The 14,622-nt window shown below is 34.1% G+C and overlaps 1 protein-coding gene across 2 annotated transcripts in view; it reads left to right on the top strand.

Moving 5' to 3' along the window:
• Positions 1–14,622, top strand: part of LOC149807240 (uncharacterized) — an 82,476-nt gene that overhangs the window by 21,821 nt on the left and 46,033 nt on the right. For both annotated transcript variants that reach the window (XM_089963945.1, XM_089963948.1), the window contains exons 5-7: positions 2,374–2,500; positions 9,157–9,301; positions 11,429–11,589. In XM_089963945.1, the coding sequence (XP_089820071.1) occupies positions 2,374–2,500; positions 9,157–9,301; positions 11,429–11,589 (433 nt within the window). The remainder of the gene's footprint in view (positions 1–2,373; positions 2,501–9,156; positions 9,302–11,428; positions 11,590–14,622) is intronic.

Consider the following 14,622-nt stretch of genomic DNA (forward strand, 5'->3'; position numbering starts at 1 on the left):
TGGAGTCCAAAGAAAAAAAATATCTTCTGCAGAATGACATTTCTACATGACACCCTCCTACCACTTAACTCTTTACCTTCTGCTAACGCATATATGCGACCATAAAAATAGCCTTGTAACCCCAGAAACGCGTATACAAGCTGCTAATAATACTCTATCTGTCCTGGCTGGCTCATACATGCGTTTCCGGCCAAGGGTTGGGAAACCCCAGATACGCATATACACGTTTCATATTAAAGCTTTGTATTGGATGAAATTACAAACATCCATTCATTTTTATAACATTTAGCCAATGAAAATAGTCCTTATCTAAAATGATGAACGTATTCTATTAGTAGTTTTACAGCATACAAGCGGGAAATTCTATTGAAAATGAGGTCACTGGTGACAGTAAAACAAAATGTCAACATTCATGTATTCCGACGACGATTCTGATGGAAGTTTTGAAGGATTTGAAAGTGATGATATTGATTTTAACCAGATTCAAGATGAAGGATTGGACATTGGTATAAGTCCTGTTTCGACACCTGACATTTCAGATTGATCTGAAACGTGAGACAATCAAATCTGGTCGGAACAAGTGAGACTGGTAAATGTAGACGACTTTACAGCAGTTTCAGGGCCAGCATTTATTTTAGAAGAAAATGCAAGGGAGATAGATTTCTTTTATGTGCTTCAGGCAGTGTCATAAAAAAATTACCAAATCTGCAATAAAATAGTGGACACATTGGTGTGCAAAATAGTGGTGAGAAAAGTAATCTAATATACATTTTAAACATATATTGAGATATATTTTTTTTATTATAAATATGTGAATATAAACATTGATTCATGTGGATTATATGTACTTGTTGGTGGAAATGAGTGGCACAAAACATTGGTAAGTGTTTAAAATTTTATTTTTCATTAAATTACATAGTTTGCATGGGACAAAATTGATACAGAAAATGTAGACAGCATGTAAATAACTCAAGAAGTTCTCACTAAGGCAGCTATTATGATGCTCTGGGGTTCAGCCTACAAACTGCAGCTAGAAGGCAGGCTGCTAATCAGGTTTAGTAGCCAGGGCAGCAAGTACTTGCAGAAGGTAAAGAGTTAAAGCAGATGGCTGGCACTCAGGGCATAGAAGAAAGCTGTTGATCTGGGGGTCAAAGCCAAGATCATTGATTGAACCAAGAATAATGGTTTTTGCAAAACAATTTTCAGTTACCTACATAGAATACAATTAAAAATAGGGTACACACATAATGTACCTTCTTCAGTACTCTTGTTACGTAATAGAAGTTTCACAAAAGATTAACAGAACAATACTAAATCACAAGAGTATGGAATGGAAGTGTGTTGAATTGTAATTTTTAGAAAATTCAGAAATAAAAGTTATCAGTTTTAGGACCAAATAATAATAGGATGCCCCCTCCCCAAATTGATACATACATGTAGTTCACTTAGATCTGCTTAATGTTACACTTCTAACACTATGCAAAAGGTAAGAAATATTGGGCAAAAATGCTCATGCATCTGTTTGCCATCTGTATGCCATTTACTCCATAATTAATCCACCTGAGTGTTAGAATTTAGCATTAGACATGAGGTTTTGCTTGGTTGATCAGATCAAAATTTCCTGTTTGCACGACACTAACTTTAGCTGTTGCGTGTTAAATATGTAAATGTGTTGCAGTTAATGTTTTTACTGATTTTTGTCAGAGAATGTTTAGGTGATGAGTTATTGATGAGTTTGTGTGCACTATGATCAGAATCATGTAATAGAAGAATGCATTTATGTGATGACAGAAATATTGGAATTCTACACTGTAAAACAATTATGCACACATGGGAATGAAAAAAATGTTTTTAAATGGCTGTATTTCCAGTTTTTTGCCATGAATTGTCATCCAACCTAGTATGTTACCTGGGGAACACTTTGGAAAATTCTGGTAGGTTCCATGCATTAAAACCGCTTCGTTGGCCTAGTGGTTAGAGCGTCTGCCTTGGATGCTGTAGGTTGTGGGTTTGATACCCAGCTGAGTCATGCCAAAGACTTAAAAAAAATGGTTCTAACAGCTGCTTCGCTTGGCACTCAGCATTAAGAGGTTAGTATTAGGACTGGCTGGCCTGGTGTCAGGATAATGTGACTACGTGGGACATGATGATACATGTCTGAGGCATGATGCCCCAGTGCTAGACATCACTATAAACTGCCACACTGCAGACATCATAGCGATATGACTGAATTTTTTTAAAAGCTACATTAAAAATCCAGATCACACACACACACAAATCCATGCATTAAAAGGTCAGATATGAACGTTGTAGGTTGAAAACCATTATCAAAGGCAAAACTATGGTAAATTTCAAAGTATTATCTCTCAACAGGTTCCAGTCCATGCACCAGTAACAGAGACTCTGTCTACACTGAGTCGTGATCAGCTCCAAAAGCTTGTGCAGTATGCCATTAATGAAGATCCTAGTGGAATTTTGGGAAAGGTCTTCATGAGAATAGGTCTGTGTGCCCATCTTTATTATTCCTTAGAACAATCAATATCTTTGTATTTTTGTCAACTCGCATGATCCAAGGGCATTTGAGCTTTTTATATTGCCATCATCCATTGTGCATTATTGGCATCATAAATTACTATTTTCAACATCTAAGTAATTACTGGACCAGTTTTAAGCTTGGCCGGGATCATCGTGACATTTCAGATTAATTGGCAGGGATCATCGTGACATTTCAGATTAATTTCAGATTAATTGGCAGGGATCATCATGACATTTCAGATTAATACAAATGATGCTGATCCGCTGTCAAAGTACAAACAAACCCTTGAATGACTTTTCGAAAACCACTCAACAAAATTTTACTAAATTTGATGAAAAGCATTATGACTGTAAAACCTTTCAAATTTATACTGATATTTCTGATATGCCATGAAATATGGTTGCTGCTATTTAAAGTTGAAAACCTTTTAAATTAATTTATCTTAAAAAGCACAAAACATGATTTAACCAAATTGGCTAGAAAGCATTCTAGCCTAAAGGCCTTTCAGTATTAATCCAGTGAAAGCATGGCTGAAGAGGCAGAAAATTAAGAAGCCCTAAAACAGTTGATTTCATAAGACACTGTATGCAGTCCATAGAAGTGTTTGTACACTGTATAGAGACAAGGCTTCTTATATCAATGAAAATAGCATTTGCAAATATATTGACTGTATTTGTGGGCAGAATAATTGCATTTATGAAAGTCAAGACCTAAACAACCTTTTAATTCACAAGGTGAACTTCAACTTAAATCAAGACCTAAACAACTTTTTAATTCAAATTGTGACCTTTAACTTTAAATCAAGACCTCAACAACCCGTTGATTCACAAGGTGACCTTTAACTTTAAATGATTATAAACATGAAAATCGAGAACTGAACCTTTTAGTTCACAATGTGACCATTAAATTTAAATCGGGAACTAAACAAACATTTAATTCACAAATGATCTTTAACTTTAAATTAAGAACTAAACTTTTTAATTCACAGACATGATTTTTCTCCATTTTAAATCGGAATACCATTTTACTCCTGACTTGAATCCGATTTTTCTTGATATAGTCTGTTTTTTTTATATCATCTCCAATCTGTTTTTTTTAAAAAACAGTCTGTCCACTCCCATTCCCCAGAGACCCGTGTAAATTATTTGTTCCATATATTAGCACACAACTCTTGTAAAGAGTATTCTAATTGGTCAAAGGTTTAAATTCATCCATTGAATCTTTGTGTAATGAATGCTGATAACAATGGAAAGAAGAAGCATACTTGCAAAACATGGTGTCCCAAGTTGTTGAGAGAGACCATGACACAAAACGTTTAGATAAAGGTTTAAAAAATGTATGGGAATGGCTGGAGCAAAAAGTTGATGGAAATTTAGTTGGTCAGTTTATAAGAAAACTGAACGCTATAGGACTGGCATTTTGTGACCTCTGTAATAAAGATCTGAATTACGGTAACCACAGTTGGAAGAGTTTGGAACGGCACTTACAAAAGAAGCTGCATACAGAAAAATTGAAGATCAGAAGGCATCTGGAAAAAGTGCAATTAATTACTGTAAGAAGAAAGATTTCTTGCATGAGAGAACAGATGTAGCTCTCTGTCAGAATAAGCTCACTGCATGTCGCCAACAAGAGCACCAATTTGAAAGGAAAAAGGCTCTCATTGAGAAGGAAAAGAAACGATTGCACATTGAGCCAAAAAAGTCAGTGGTGACAAAAAGAAAGGCTAAAGAAATCTTGCCAAAGCCCCAAAATGAGCTCCACTGGCATATGAACAGGTTGTGGCCATTGGAGAAAAAGACAAGTGAATATATGGGATTATTTGTATACAGTAGATGTACTTGGGTGTTTAATTTACAGATTTGTTATGAAAAGAGAGAAGTATAATATATTTGCTGCAAAAATTGAGCAATAATTGTGACTTATTTACAATGTGAACACTGACATGCACATGAAATAACTTCAGCATCAATAGTATTGGAGAACAAATTCATGTGACTATAAATATTGTGAAATTATTGAAGTCAAGATGAACATTTTTGGTAAGTTTATTTTTCAAATGATTATATTTATTTTATGATCATAAGTTGCACCTGGAGCAGTTTTGTGGAAAAAATCTGAGAATTTTCCACTACTGCTTGACACCTGAAACAAATAAGTAATTGAGTCATAACTGAACTGATCATGAGTTAAATTTATAAAGTTATAACCAGAAAATGTGGAGGTTGCAGATGGGATCATTTGGGTGCTTGCTATAAACATATTTGTTGAGTCAATCCAAACATTCAGTGGATTAGATTCCTTTAGTAGACATTTTTTTCACAGTGAGCACGATATCCATATTTTTCCTTACATGGAAGGTATGAAAACCAGTCAAGCATCATTAGAGGCCAACATGGTGGTGGCAAATCGTAGCCGCTTATCAGATGGCCTAGTAAACATAAATGGTGTTAAATCAAGTCATATCTGCATGAAGTCGATATGAAAATTATTTATTTTCTCAGAAATTGTTAGTATTAAAATCATTTTGTCTTTAATTTACTGAAACACAAAATAAAACAAAAAAATTTGACCTGGTACTCGTGATTTGCATTGCTAGTCGCACAAGTACACATATCTCACAACCCCCCATTTTAAAACGTTGTAGAAAAAGAAAGAAAAAAATATTGAATGTAAGTCTTATACTTGTAATAAAAATACAAAACTTAAAGAACACAAAAATCTCAAAATATTTATTCTGACAACTTCTGGAGTTTTGTTGGATCATGTGACTACCACATTGAATTGTGCTCTCTGCTTGATGAATCAGACTGGTCAGATTGCTCTGTCAGTGAAAGGTTTCTTGATGTTCTCAAAATAAATATGTAGAGAATTATATGTTCTTTCTGTTTTTCACAAAAGGTGTATGACTCATTTAATATAATTGAATTTTTGTACAACAACATTAAAATGGAGTTTGTTGTTGATATCACGTAACTATTGGACTTCCGATATCTTTGTTTGAGATTTGTGAAGTCATGTGACCAGTAATGCAAATGGTGAGTACCGGGTCAGGTTTCATCTATCCTGTAGTTTTGTCTAGTCTGTCAGATGATTAAAGAATAATGGTTATGATACTTGCCATTTCTGAGAAAATAAATCATTTTCCTATCGATTTCATGCAGGTATGAGTTGATATAAAATAGTTTAAATTTGCTAGGCCTGCTGATAAGTGACTACTATATGCTGCTACCACATGGTGGAGGCAAATTCCAAATTTTCTATATGTAATTACTCTGACCCCACACTCCAACCTAAAGATCCAAATGTGAAAAATAGGGTGGGAAATTTGGATGAAACCTGGATTAGACAATGGACTGCTAATTATTTTGAGCCAAATTTGTCGTCTAAAATGTTGATTCTCTGAGCTGAACTTTGGGGTGGCATGTAGCTTGAAGAATTGGTTTCAGATCTTAAATAGAATGCAAGATAAATGGGAAATCGTAATCTCTTGTATTACATATTAAGTAATGATAAGAACCCCTGTATATATACAGGTTTGGGGACTGGTTCATTGAATTACAAGAAGACAAGTTGATTTTAAAGAAAATTCAGTCCTTGTTTATACATTATACAATAATGTATCATTTGAAGGTCTTTTGTCGAAATTTAAATCAACCCTTTTGTAAATGTTTTTAAATGATGGATTTTTAACCAATTCATCTTAAGGAGTTTAGGTTGTTTAAAAAAAATCTTGTGTTTGGGATTTTAATGGCACAGATAAATTCAGGGTTAAACTTTTTTGATAAGATTCACATACTTTGCCTGTATTGTTTTTTTTTTGTTGATAGGAAATGTTTACCTTGAATAACATTTGTGTTTATATATATAGAATTAAAGGAAACAAAACTAATTTATGTTATTATGTTGTTTTCACATAGCAACATAATGTAGGACAGCAAAGTTAAGTTATAATTTTTTATTTTCTACATTGAAATGACTTTATATGCCAATTTATAGGAATGTAATCAAACCTGTTTCGTGAGATACTTTTTGTGGTTTTGTACATGATCATCTTTTCTGGCTTAGATGTTTTGGAGAGTCTTGAAAGAGAGACCTCTTTAGATTCATAAAATGCATGTTTTATAATCAAAAATGTTCTTTAATTCCATAAAGTAATGGTCATATGTAAACCTTGAAAAAATTCATTTTGTCTTGAAAAACCTTGGAAATGACTTTGAAATTTATCTTTAGAAAACTGTGAACCATGAATATCAAATATTTCATGCACTTTTTAATGCTGAATCTGCAGCTAAATTTAGCTTTAAAAATATTTTACATATCTGCACATACCTATGGAATCAACAGCGAATGACTAGCAATGCATGTGATTTAATTAATTGGAATTTGATGGACCATTCTTATAGATTGTAGTGTTTCCACTAGCCACTTTTAGCATGGCATAGCACCATGTACTTTGGTTAGGTGCTCTGCCCATTTCAGGGGCAATATTGCCCTTTTTTAAGGCCTTATCTTGCTTACCATTCACTTTCTTAGGCTTTTCTTCATTGATATGCTGCCCCTTTGCCTACTTTTTGTGCCCAGTCACTCTCTGTTGTAAGTACTGCTAGAAGAAGAAAAGAGTAGCAATGATAATCATTTGTGATAAAGTATGGCTCCCTTTTTTATTTGGCACTAAAAATTTCCCTAGTAGTGATTAGTTTTTGTAATGAAAAATACTGGCACATTAGAGTATATAGTGTACCTGAAAAATACTGGCACATTAGAGTATATAGTGTACCTGAAAAATACTGGCACATTAGAGTATATAGTGTACCTGAAAAATACTGGCACATTAGAGTATATAGTGTACCTGAAAAATACTGGCACATTAGAGTATATAGTGTACCTGAAAAATACTGGCACATTAGAGTATATAGTGTACCTGAAAAATACTGGCACATTAGAGTATATAGTGTACCTGCAAAATACTGGCACATTAGAGTATATAGTGTACCTGAAAAGAACTATACCAAGGATCTGGATCTTGTTTCTGTTCAACTTTAGTGACTATCCATTATCACCTTGTATTTTCATTCCTAATTCCCTCTTCATTTGAAATGTTTCTTTTCAAACTTACAGAAGCTGATTTATTGCTAAGTTACACTTTCGTGTGTGTGTCTCTGTTAAGAAATTAATCTCATGATCATTTATGCAACCTTTAAAATACATTTCACTGCTGAGTTTCAGTCACTATAAGGCAAGAAACTGGCAAGCAAAAGGAGAAGCCACCTGTTCATTTTATTGAAATGAATGTCACTGAGGAAATTTTGATCAGTTTTGTCACTCAAAGCACCAGCGTAGATCTTGACCAAGGGATATGCATTTAAAGCTTTAGGAGAATTATAACCATGCTCCATTTTAGATTTTGGGGAAGAATTGGCATATGCATTAAATTTGTAGTATTAGTTTTAAAAAAAGTTTCGCTCTTTTGTGTCCCCACCTCAAATATTGGAGCAAGTCATGTTGTCCATCCATCAATCCATCAGTCAGTCAATCTGTTACAAATTTCATTTCTGCACAGTTAACTGAGTTGTCAACCATCTACAATTAATGGCTTGTTGGGGGTGGGGCTGAGGTCAAACCACAGTGTTTAAAAAAATGGTTTCCACACAACAGCTCAACTTCTGTAATGGCTTGCACTTATTGTGAGGATCAAGCCCATCAATTTTTGGGTCAAGGTCACTGACTAAAAGAAGAAAAATGGTTTCCATGCAATAACTTTTGTTTTCCAGCAGTTACAAAATTTTTGCATGGCTTGCATGTTGTTTAAGGAAGAAACCTATTGATTTTGGTGACTAAAGGTTAAAGGTTACTGTCACAGATTGAAAGAAGAAAATAGTTCTGCACAATAACTTGAGTTCTCCATCAATTTGTGGGTCAGAAAGATCAAGTTCACTGGCTAAAAGACTAAAATGCACAATAACACTAATTCTACATCACCTACCTGGACCAAACTTTTTGGACTGCTTGCAGAAAAGGTAAGGAAGAAGCCTTTCAATTTTGGGATCACACGGTCAAATGTTAAAGTTACCGTGACAAAAGGAAGAAAAATGGTGTCCATACAATAGCATCACATCAACATCACATCAAACTTTATAGATGGATTATGCTTTGGATAAAGAAGAAGCCTATAGATTTATGGTCAGAGTTCTAGGTCACTGTGACTGAAAGAAGAAACATGGTTTCCACATAAAAATATCAGATCTACTACAAAGACCCAGACCATACAGGATGGCTTACACATGATTTAAAAACAAAACTTGTTGATTTTATGATCAAAATGTTAAGGATATTATGACTAAAGGCTCAAAAATGGTTTTTAATAATGATAGAATACTTTTAATAATGAGTATTTAAGGTATTTTAGTTTGTTTTATGAAATAGAGTAAAACTTACCTTATTTGGAAATGGCTGGGATATAAAATGCTGGTGATTTTATACAGATGAATGGAATAAAGGGGTTTTGATTAGGACATTAGGCCAGTATGCAGATGGAGACAGGTTGCACAGAGACCAATTTTGGGAAGCTTCAGTGTACTTATATATTTTTTACACATAAATTTCTGTTTTACTCTGTACAGATCAGATTCGTGATGTGTCTTCCGCTGAGAATGCCTCACATGGAGCACCAGATCCAACATTTGGCACAAATTTTGATGGCCAGTCTCATTGGGAACTGACTTTGGATGAAATGGAGAAGAACTTGATGAGCGAATTCAAATATGGGTAATTTCATACTTGTGGAATTTACAAAATACTGTACAGCCAGTCCCTGAAACTGATAATTCTGTGGAATATACAATAAACTGTACAGTTAGTCACTGGAACCAATATTTCTGTGCAGTGTACAGTATAGTCCATGAAACCAATACTTCTTTGGAATCTACAGTGTACTGTATAGCCAGTCCCTGAAACTGATAATCATGTGGAATGTACATTGTACTGTACAGTCAGTCACTAGAACCAATATTTATGTGCAGTGTACAATATAGTCCCCAAAACCGATACTTCTGTGGAATGTACAGTACAGCCAGTCCTTGAAATTGGCAATTTTACCGAAGAGAAAAGGAATGCAGAATGTATGTAAATGGAATGCAGAATGGACACAAATAAAATGATGAATGCTGACAAAATGGAGAATACAAATCCAAAATGCAGAACAATAACACAAATAATAAATGGAATGAAACATGTATTCATTTCATGATTGAATTTGAAATTCTGTTGTTGTGTTTTTAAGTTGCCAGCAAATGTTCCCATTGAAAACTCTTTACAAAATAATCTTGAATCAGAATATGTTAGTTTTTCGCACCTTACAAACCCAGACATTGTTCTTTTAAGACAGACAAGAAAATTTAAATAGCCACAAATGATAAATTGGTTTATCTGTACAATGTTTATTTGACCAGAATAAAATATTAAACAAAACTTGTTGACAGATACTCTACAACTTTAATTTTTCACCTGTTACAGATGTGGTTATAATCTAATTTTTACTTGAAGTTAGTGTTGACATTTGCATTTTATGCATTTGCATTATCATTAAAGTATTATTATAATAAGACAGATGAAAACTGTAGTTATCTCCCTTTAACACTGAAACATGAAAAATCAAACTTTGTCAAATGCATTTCTATATCATGCGAGTAAAAATGAAAGGTAACAAGTGGTGAAGGAAATAAATGCAAAATCTAAATGCTCTTTTGAGACCATAAATAAAAAATGGCAGGATAGATGGAATGCAGATGTGAATGGAATGCAAACAGTGCAGATGAAATGCAAAACAAATAATAGATTTGGTAAAATTAACTGTTTCAGGGTCTGTAAAATAAGTACTATGAATTTAATTCTGTGAATAGCTGATTTGTGGTTTTAACATAAAATGACACATCACTTCATGAACACACCTTAGATGGGAGGAGGCATTAGTTATTTACAAACCATTGTCCACTTGGTACTTGAACACATAAAAGTAAATATCTGGTAAACAGCATCAGAATAGCCATGTTTAAAACTGGTGTAGTGGTGCAGAGTGCATTTCAGTGATGTCTTGGTATACTAGTGTTGTGTTGCTGAGTGCATTTCAGTGTTGTTTTAGTATAACTCATTTAGCGGTTGTCCTACACTTATAATTTAAGCTCTCAACTACATTACTTAACACTGCAGGCCTGCTTTTTGTTCTTCTTTGCCCAACTAGTGGAAAGACCATTCTAGGGAATTTATAGGGGCTCTCAGGGGCTAAGAATACGCTCCCTTTTAAATTTCTGTTGGCATCAGTGTGTTTGGTTTAAATATGTACCAGTATAGCCATTGGCATCAGTGTGTTTGGTTTAAATATGTACCAATATACATTGGCATCAGTGTCATTGCCTTGAATACTTTTGCATGCAGTCATTAAACTTACTGAATTCAGTTTTTATAAGGAGTTCTACTATACATTTCTTTTTCAGTTGTTCTTTGCCAATTTTAAATAGCTTAACACAATGACTGAATTTATTGTTCAGAATATTATTCACAGCCACCAAAACAAGGTAATTGTAACCCACTTTTCTTAAGTGTCAGCAGTAGGATTTTGGAGTAATTACTGGGGGAAAAATGCAAGAAATAGCATTCTGCACCTTAAATGGGCAAAGTCATACATATGTTTCATCAATTTATTTTTGTCAGATCTGGTACATTCATTACAAAGAAAACAGTACGTTAATAAAGTTTTAATATTTTTCAAACTCTTCAAGTTTTCTTTTCCAAAAATGCTCAGAAAGCTTTTTCTTACTAAGAATGTTTTTTTGGTACATTAAGCATTTTGAAATATTTTTAATGAACTTTCCAAATATGGACATACTTTCTTTCCAGAGGAACATTACATGATTTTGCAGACACATATGACGAACGGGCACGTGTTGAAAGCAGCATGTACAAGCACTATCTTCAGCGTGTCGTCGACTTAGTTTTGACAGGGGAGGTGGAGACAGCTGGAAGAGTCTTGTATGTCATTGGAACTGCCTTATTCAAATGTATGTATAAAGTCATAACCATACTTAGAGCTTTATGTGTGAAGAACGCTGAGGAAGTACTACACAGTAAACTAGACATTTTGATGTGAAGTTGAAACCTATAAAATGCATCAGTAAAAAATACAGAACAGGCTGCTTTTTTTCATGAAATAATGCACTATAAGGTAGTATTAGTGGCCTGCTTCTTTTTTCAGGACATAATGCACTATAATGTAGCATTAGTGGCCGGCTTCTATTCATGACATAATGCACTGTAATGTAGCATTAGTGACCTGCTTCTTTTTTTAAGACATAATGCACTATAATGTAGCATTAGTGGCCTGCTTCTATTCATGACATAATGCACTATAATGTAGCATTAGCAGCCAGCTTCTTTTTCAAGACATAGTGCACTATAATGTAGCATTAGTGGCCTGCTTCTTTTTTTAAGACATAATGCACTATAATGTAGCATTAGTGGCCTGCTTCTTTTTTTAAGACATAATGCACTATAATGTAGCATTAGCAGCCAGCTTCTTTTTTTAAGACATAATGCACTATAATGTAGCATTAGTGGCCTGCTTCTATTCATGACATAATGCACTGTAATGTAGCATTAGTGGCCTGCTTCTATTCATGACATAGTGCACTATAATGTAGCATTAGCGGCCAGCTTCTTTTTCAAGACATAGTGCACTATAATGTAGCATTAGTGGCCTGCTTCTATTCATGACATAATGCACTATAATGTAGCATTAGTGGCCTGCTTCTTTTTCAAGACATAGTGCACTATAATGTAGCATTAGTGGCCTGCTTCTTTTTCAAGACATAGTGCACTATAATGTAGCATTAGTGGCCTGCTTCTATTCATGACATAATGCACTATAATGTAGCATTAGTGGCCTGCTTCTATTCATGACATAATGCACTATAATGTAGCATTAGTGGCCTGCTTCTATTCATGACATAATGCACTATAATGTAGCATTAGTGGTCTGCTTCTTTTTTCAGGACATAATTTTCTATTCTGTAGCATGGATATCCTGCTTAAATATGATGAGTTGTACTACTGATGTCTGTAAATGTGTTTCCTCAAACCCATATGTATATTTTTAAGTCAGTGACATTTGTGTTCATTTGGCATTGTTACAGCTGCAAGCAAGTTCATTAAAAATATTTCATAGTACTGTAAGTCAATGACATTTGTGTGATTTTTCAGAACTCATAGGAAGTCCAGAATTAGTACAGAGTGCACAATAGTTAAAAGTCCTGGTGAAATTAAAATATTTATTGAAATGAGACATTAATACCAAATTCAAATTCCCACAACTTGTGCATCTGTTTGTAAATGCATGCACCATGACAACAAACAGATACAACATCGTTTATTTAACAAAAGTTGCTACAGACATTATTCTGGCCTAATAATGACCAGTTTTTTTAACTTTCTCTTGATGTGGGAAGGTACTTAAAGTTAATCAGTGCATTGTCACAGGTCAGTATTAAATGAACCAGCAAGAAGGTGACATCCAGTGATGGATTTAATGAGCTGCCAAGAAGGTGACATCATATGTGTTGCGACTTTTTGGTCTTAAACTGAATTAAAAAAAGAGCAAAAACCAACAAAGCCTAAATAGTCCTAAATGTTCTGTCTAGTTCAAAAGTATCCAGTAATCCAAATGAGTTTCAGTGGTATTTCAGATTGTTCACTAATGTGCTGGTGTACCAATAATAATGAATGAATCACACTGATATAATCTCATAATGTCTTTAAATGAATTAAAAGTAATTCCATAATAGCTATAATACCAAGATCTAAATAGTTCTAGCACTTTATAAATCCAATAAATGATTGAATTAAATAAATGAATCCTTTCAGTTCACTGCAACTAATATATTTCAAGACTGAAATTAATACTAGGAATGCTTAATTCTTAAGCAAACATTTCTTATATAACATCTCTCAAAAATTAGCTCAGCTTGGCCTTTCAGAAACTCGTGTCCAGAAAATCTGATCATGTGATGTTTACCTGGATTCATTGGACACTTGAACCTTGGAACTTTATGAATGAATTTACACACTATACAAGAATGACTCATCTTTACAATCAAAGAGCAAACTAGTATTTAAAATAATATTAACTAAATGACCCTGAGAAACTATGATAATGAAAATAATACACATAAATATACACATGAAGGACTAAATAATGTATGAATATATGTACAGAATTTAATGGCATGTCAGCAGTCCTGGCTGGATTTTGCAGAGTAAAATTTTTTTTACAAACTGCACTCATTTAAACAGACCTCACCTGGAACATTATTATGTGATGCATATTAAAGAAGTATCTTCCATTAGTCACCTCTTACGACATGCAGAAGGGCACATTAGGTCTTTTCTACATTGCTGAGGAGGAACCTCCAGGAGGAAATGCCTCAAACAACTCATAATAAGCTACTAAGAACACAGTTTGCAAGAAATCTGTTGTTTAATAGCAGTAATACATTATCTCATACTAGTGCATTGATACTCATTTCCAGGACATAAAGTCCCCAGTCAAAGCTAAAGATTCTCTTCTCCAATTAGATATTGGAGGACCAAAAAAAAACATCATTCCAGACTCGTGTGCTCACATTCGTATCCGGATGCTCAAAGAAATTCACTTTCATTCTTTAGGCTTCATTTTGGTCAAACATGTCCTTTTGGGGTATAGTTTTAGCCCTTTTTTCCCACATCCTTGCTTTATTTTGGTGTATATGTGTCCCTTTCTGCTATTTTTGAAGGGTTTTATGCCTTGCTTAGGAAGGTTTTCATTTGTAAATTTATGCCCCATCTTGTTTTGGGTAAGTGTCCTCTACCCTTCTTTAGTTTAGGTTTGGTTTATTTTTTTATTTTTTTCTTTCTCTCGGTTTATTATTATGTCACAAGATGATGGCGAATGCAGGCATAAGACGGCCTCATGGGACACTCATATCTGGTACTAAGGGTACATATACAGATGTTTATCTTAGTTGAGCTGTAGGAAGACAGTGCCAGATGTGGTGGAAAGT

The sequence above is a fragment of the Sinohyriopsis cumingii genome, chromosome 1 (assembly GCF_028554795.1).
Source record: "Sinohyriopsis cumingii isolate HCF-2022 chromosome 1, ASM2855479v2, whole genome shotgun sequence".
NCBI classification, from domain to species: domain Eukaryota; kingdom Metazoa; phylum Mollusca; class Bivalvia; order Unionida; family Unionidae; genus Sinohyriopsis; species Sinohyriopsis cumingii.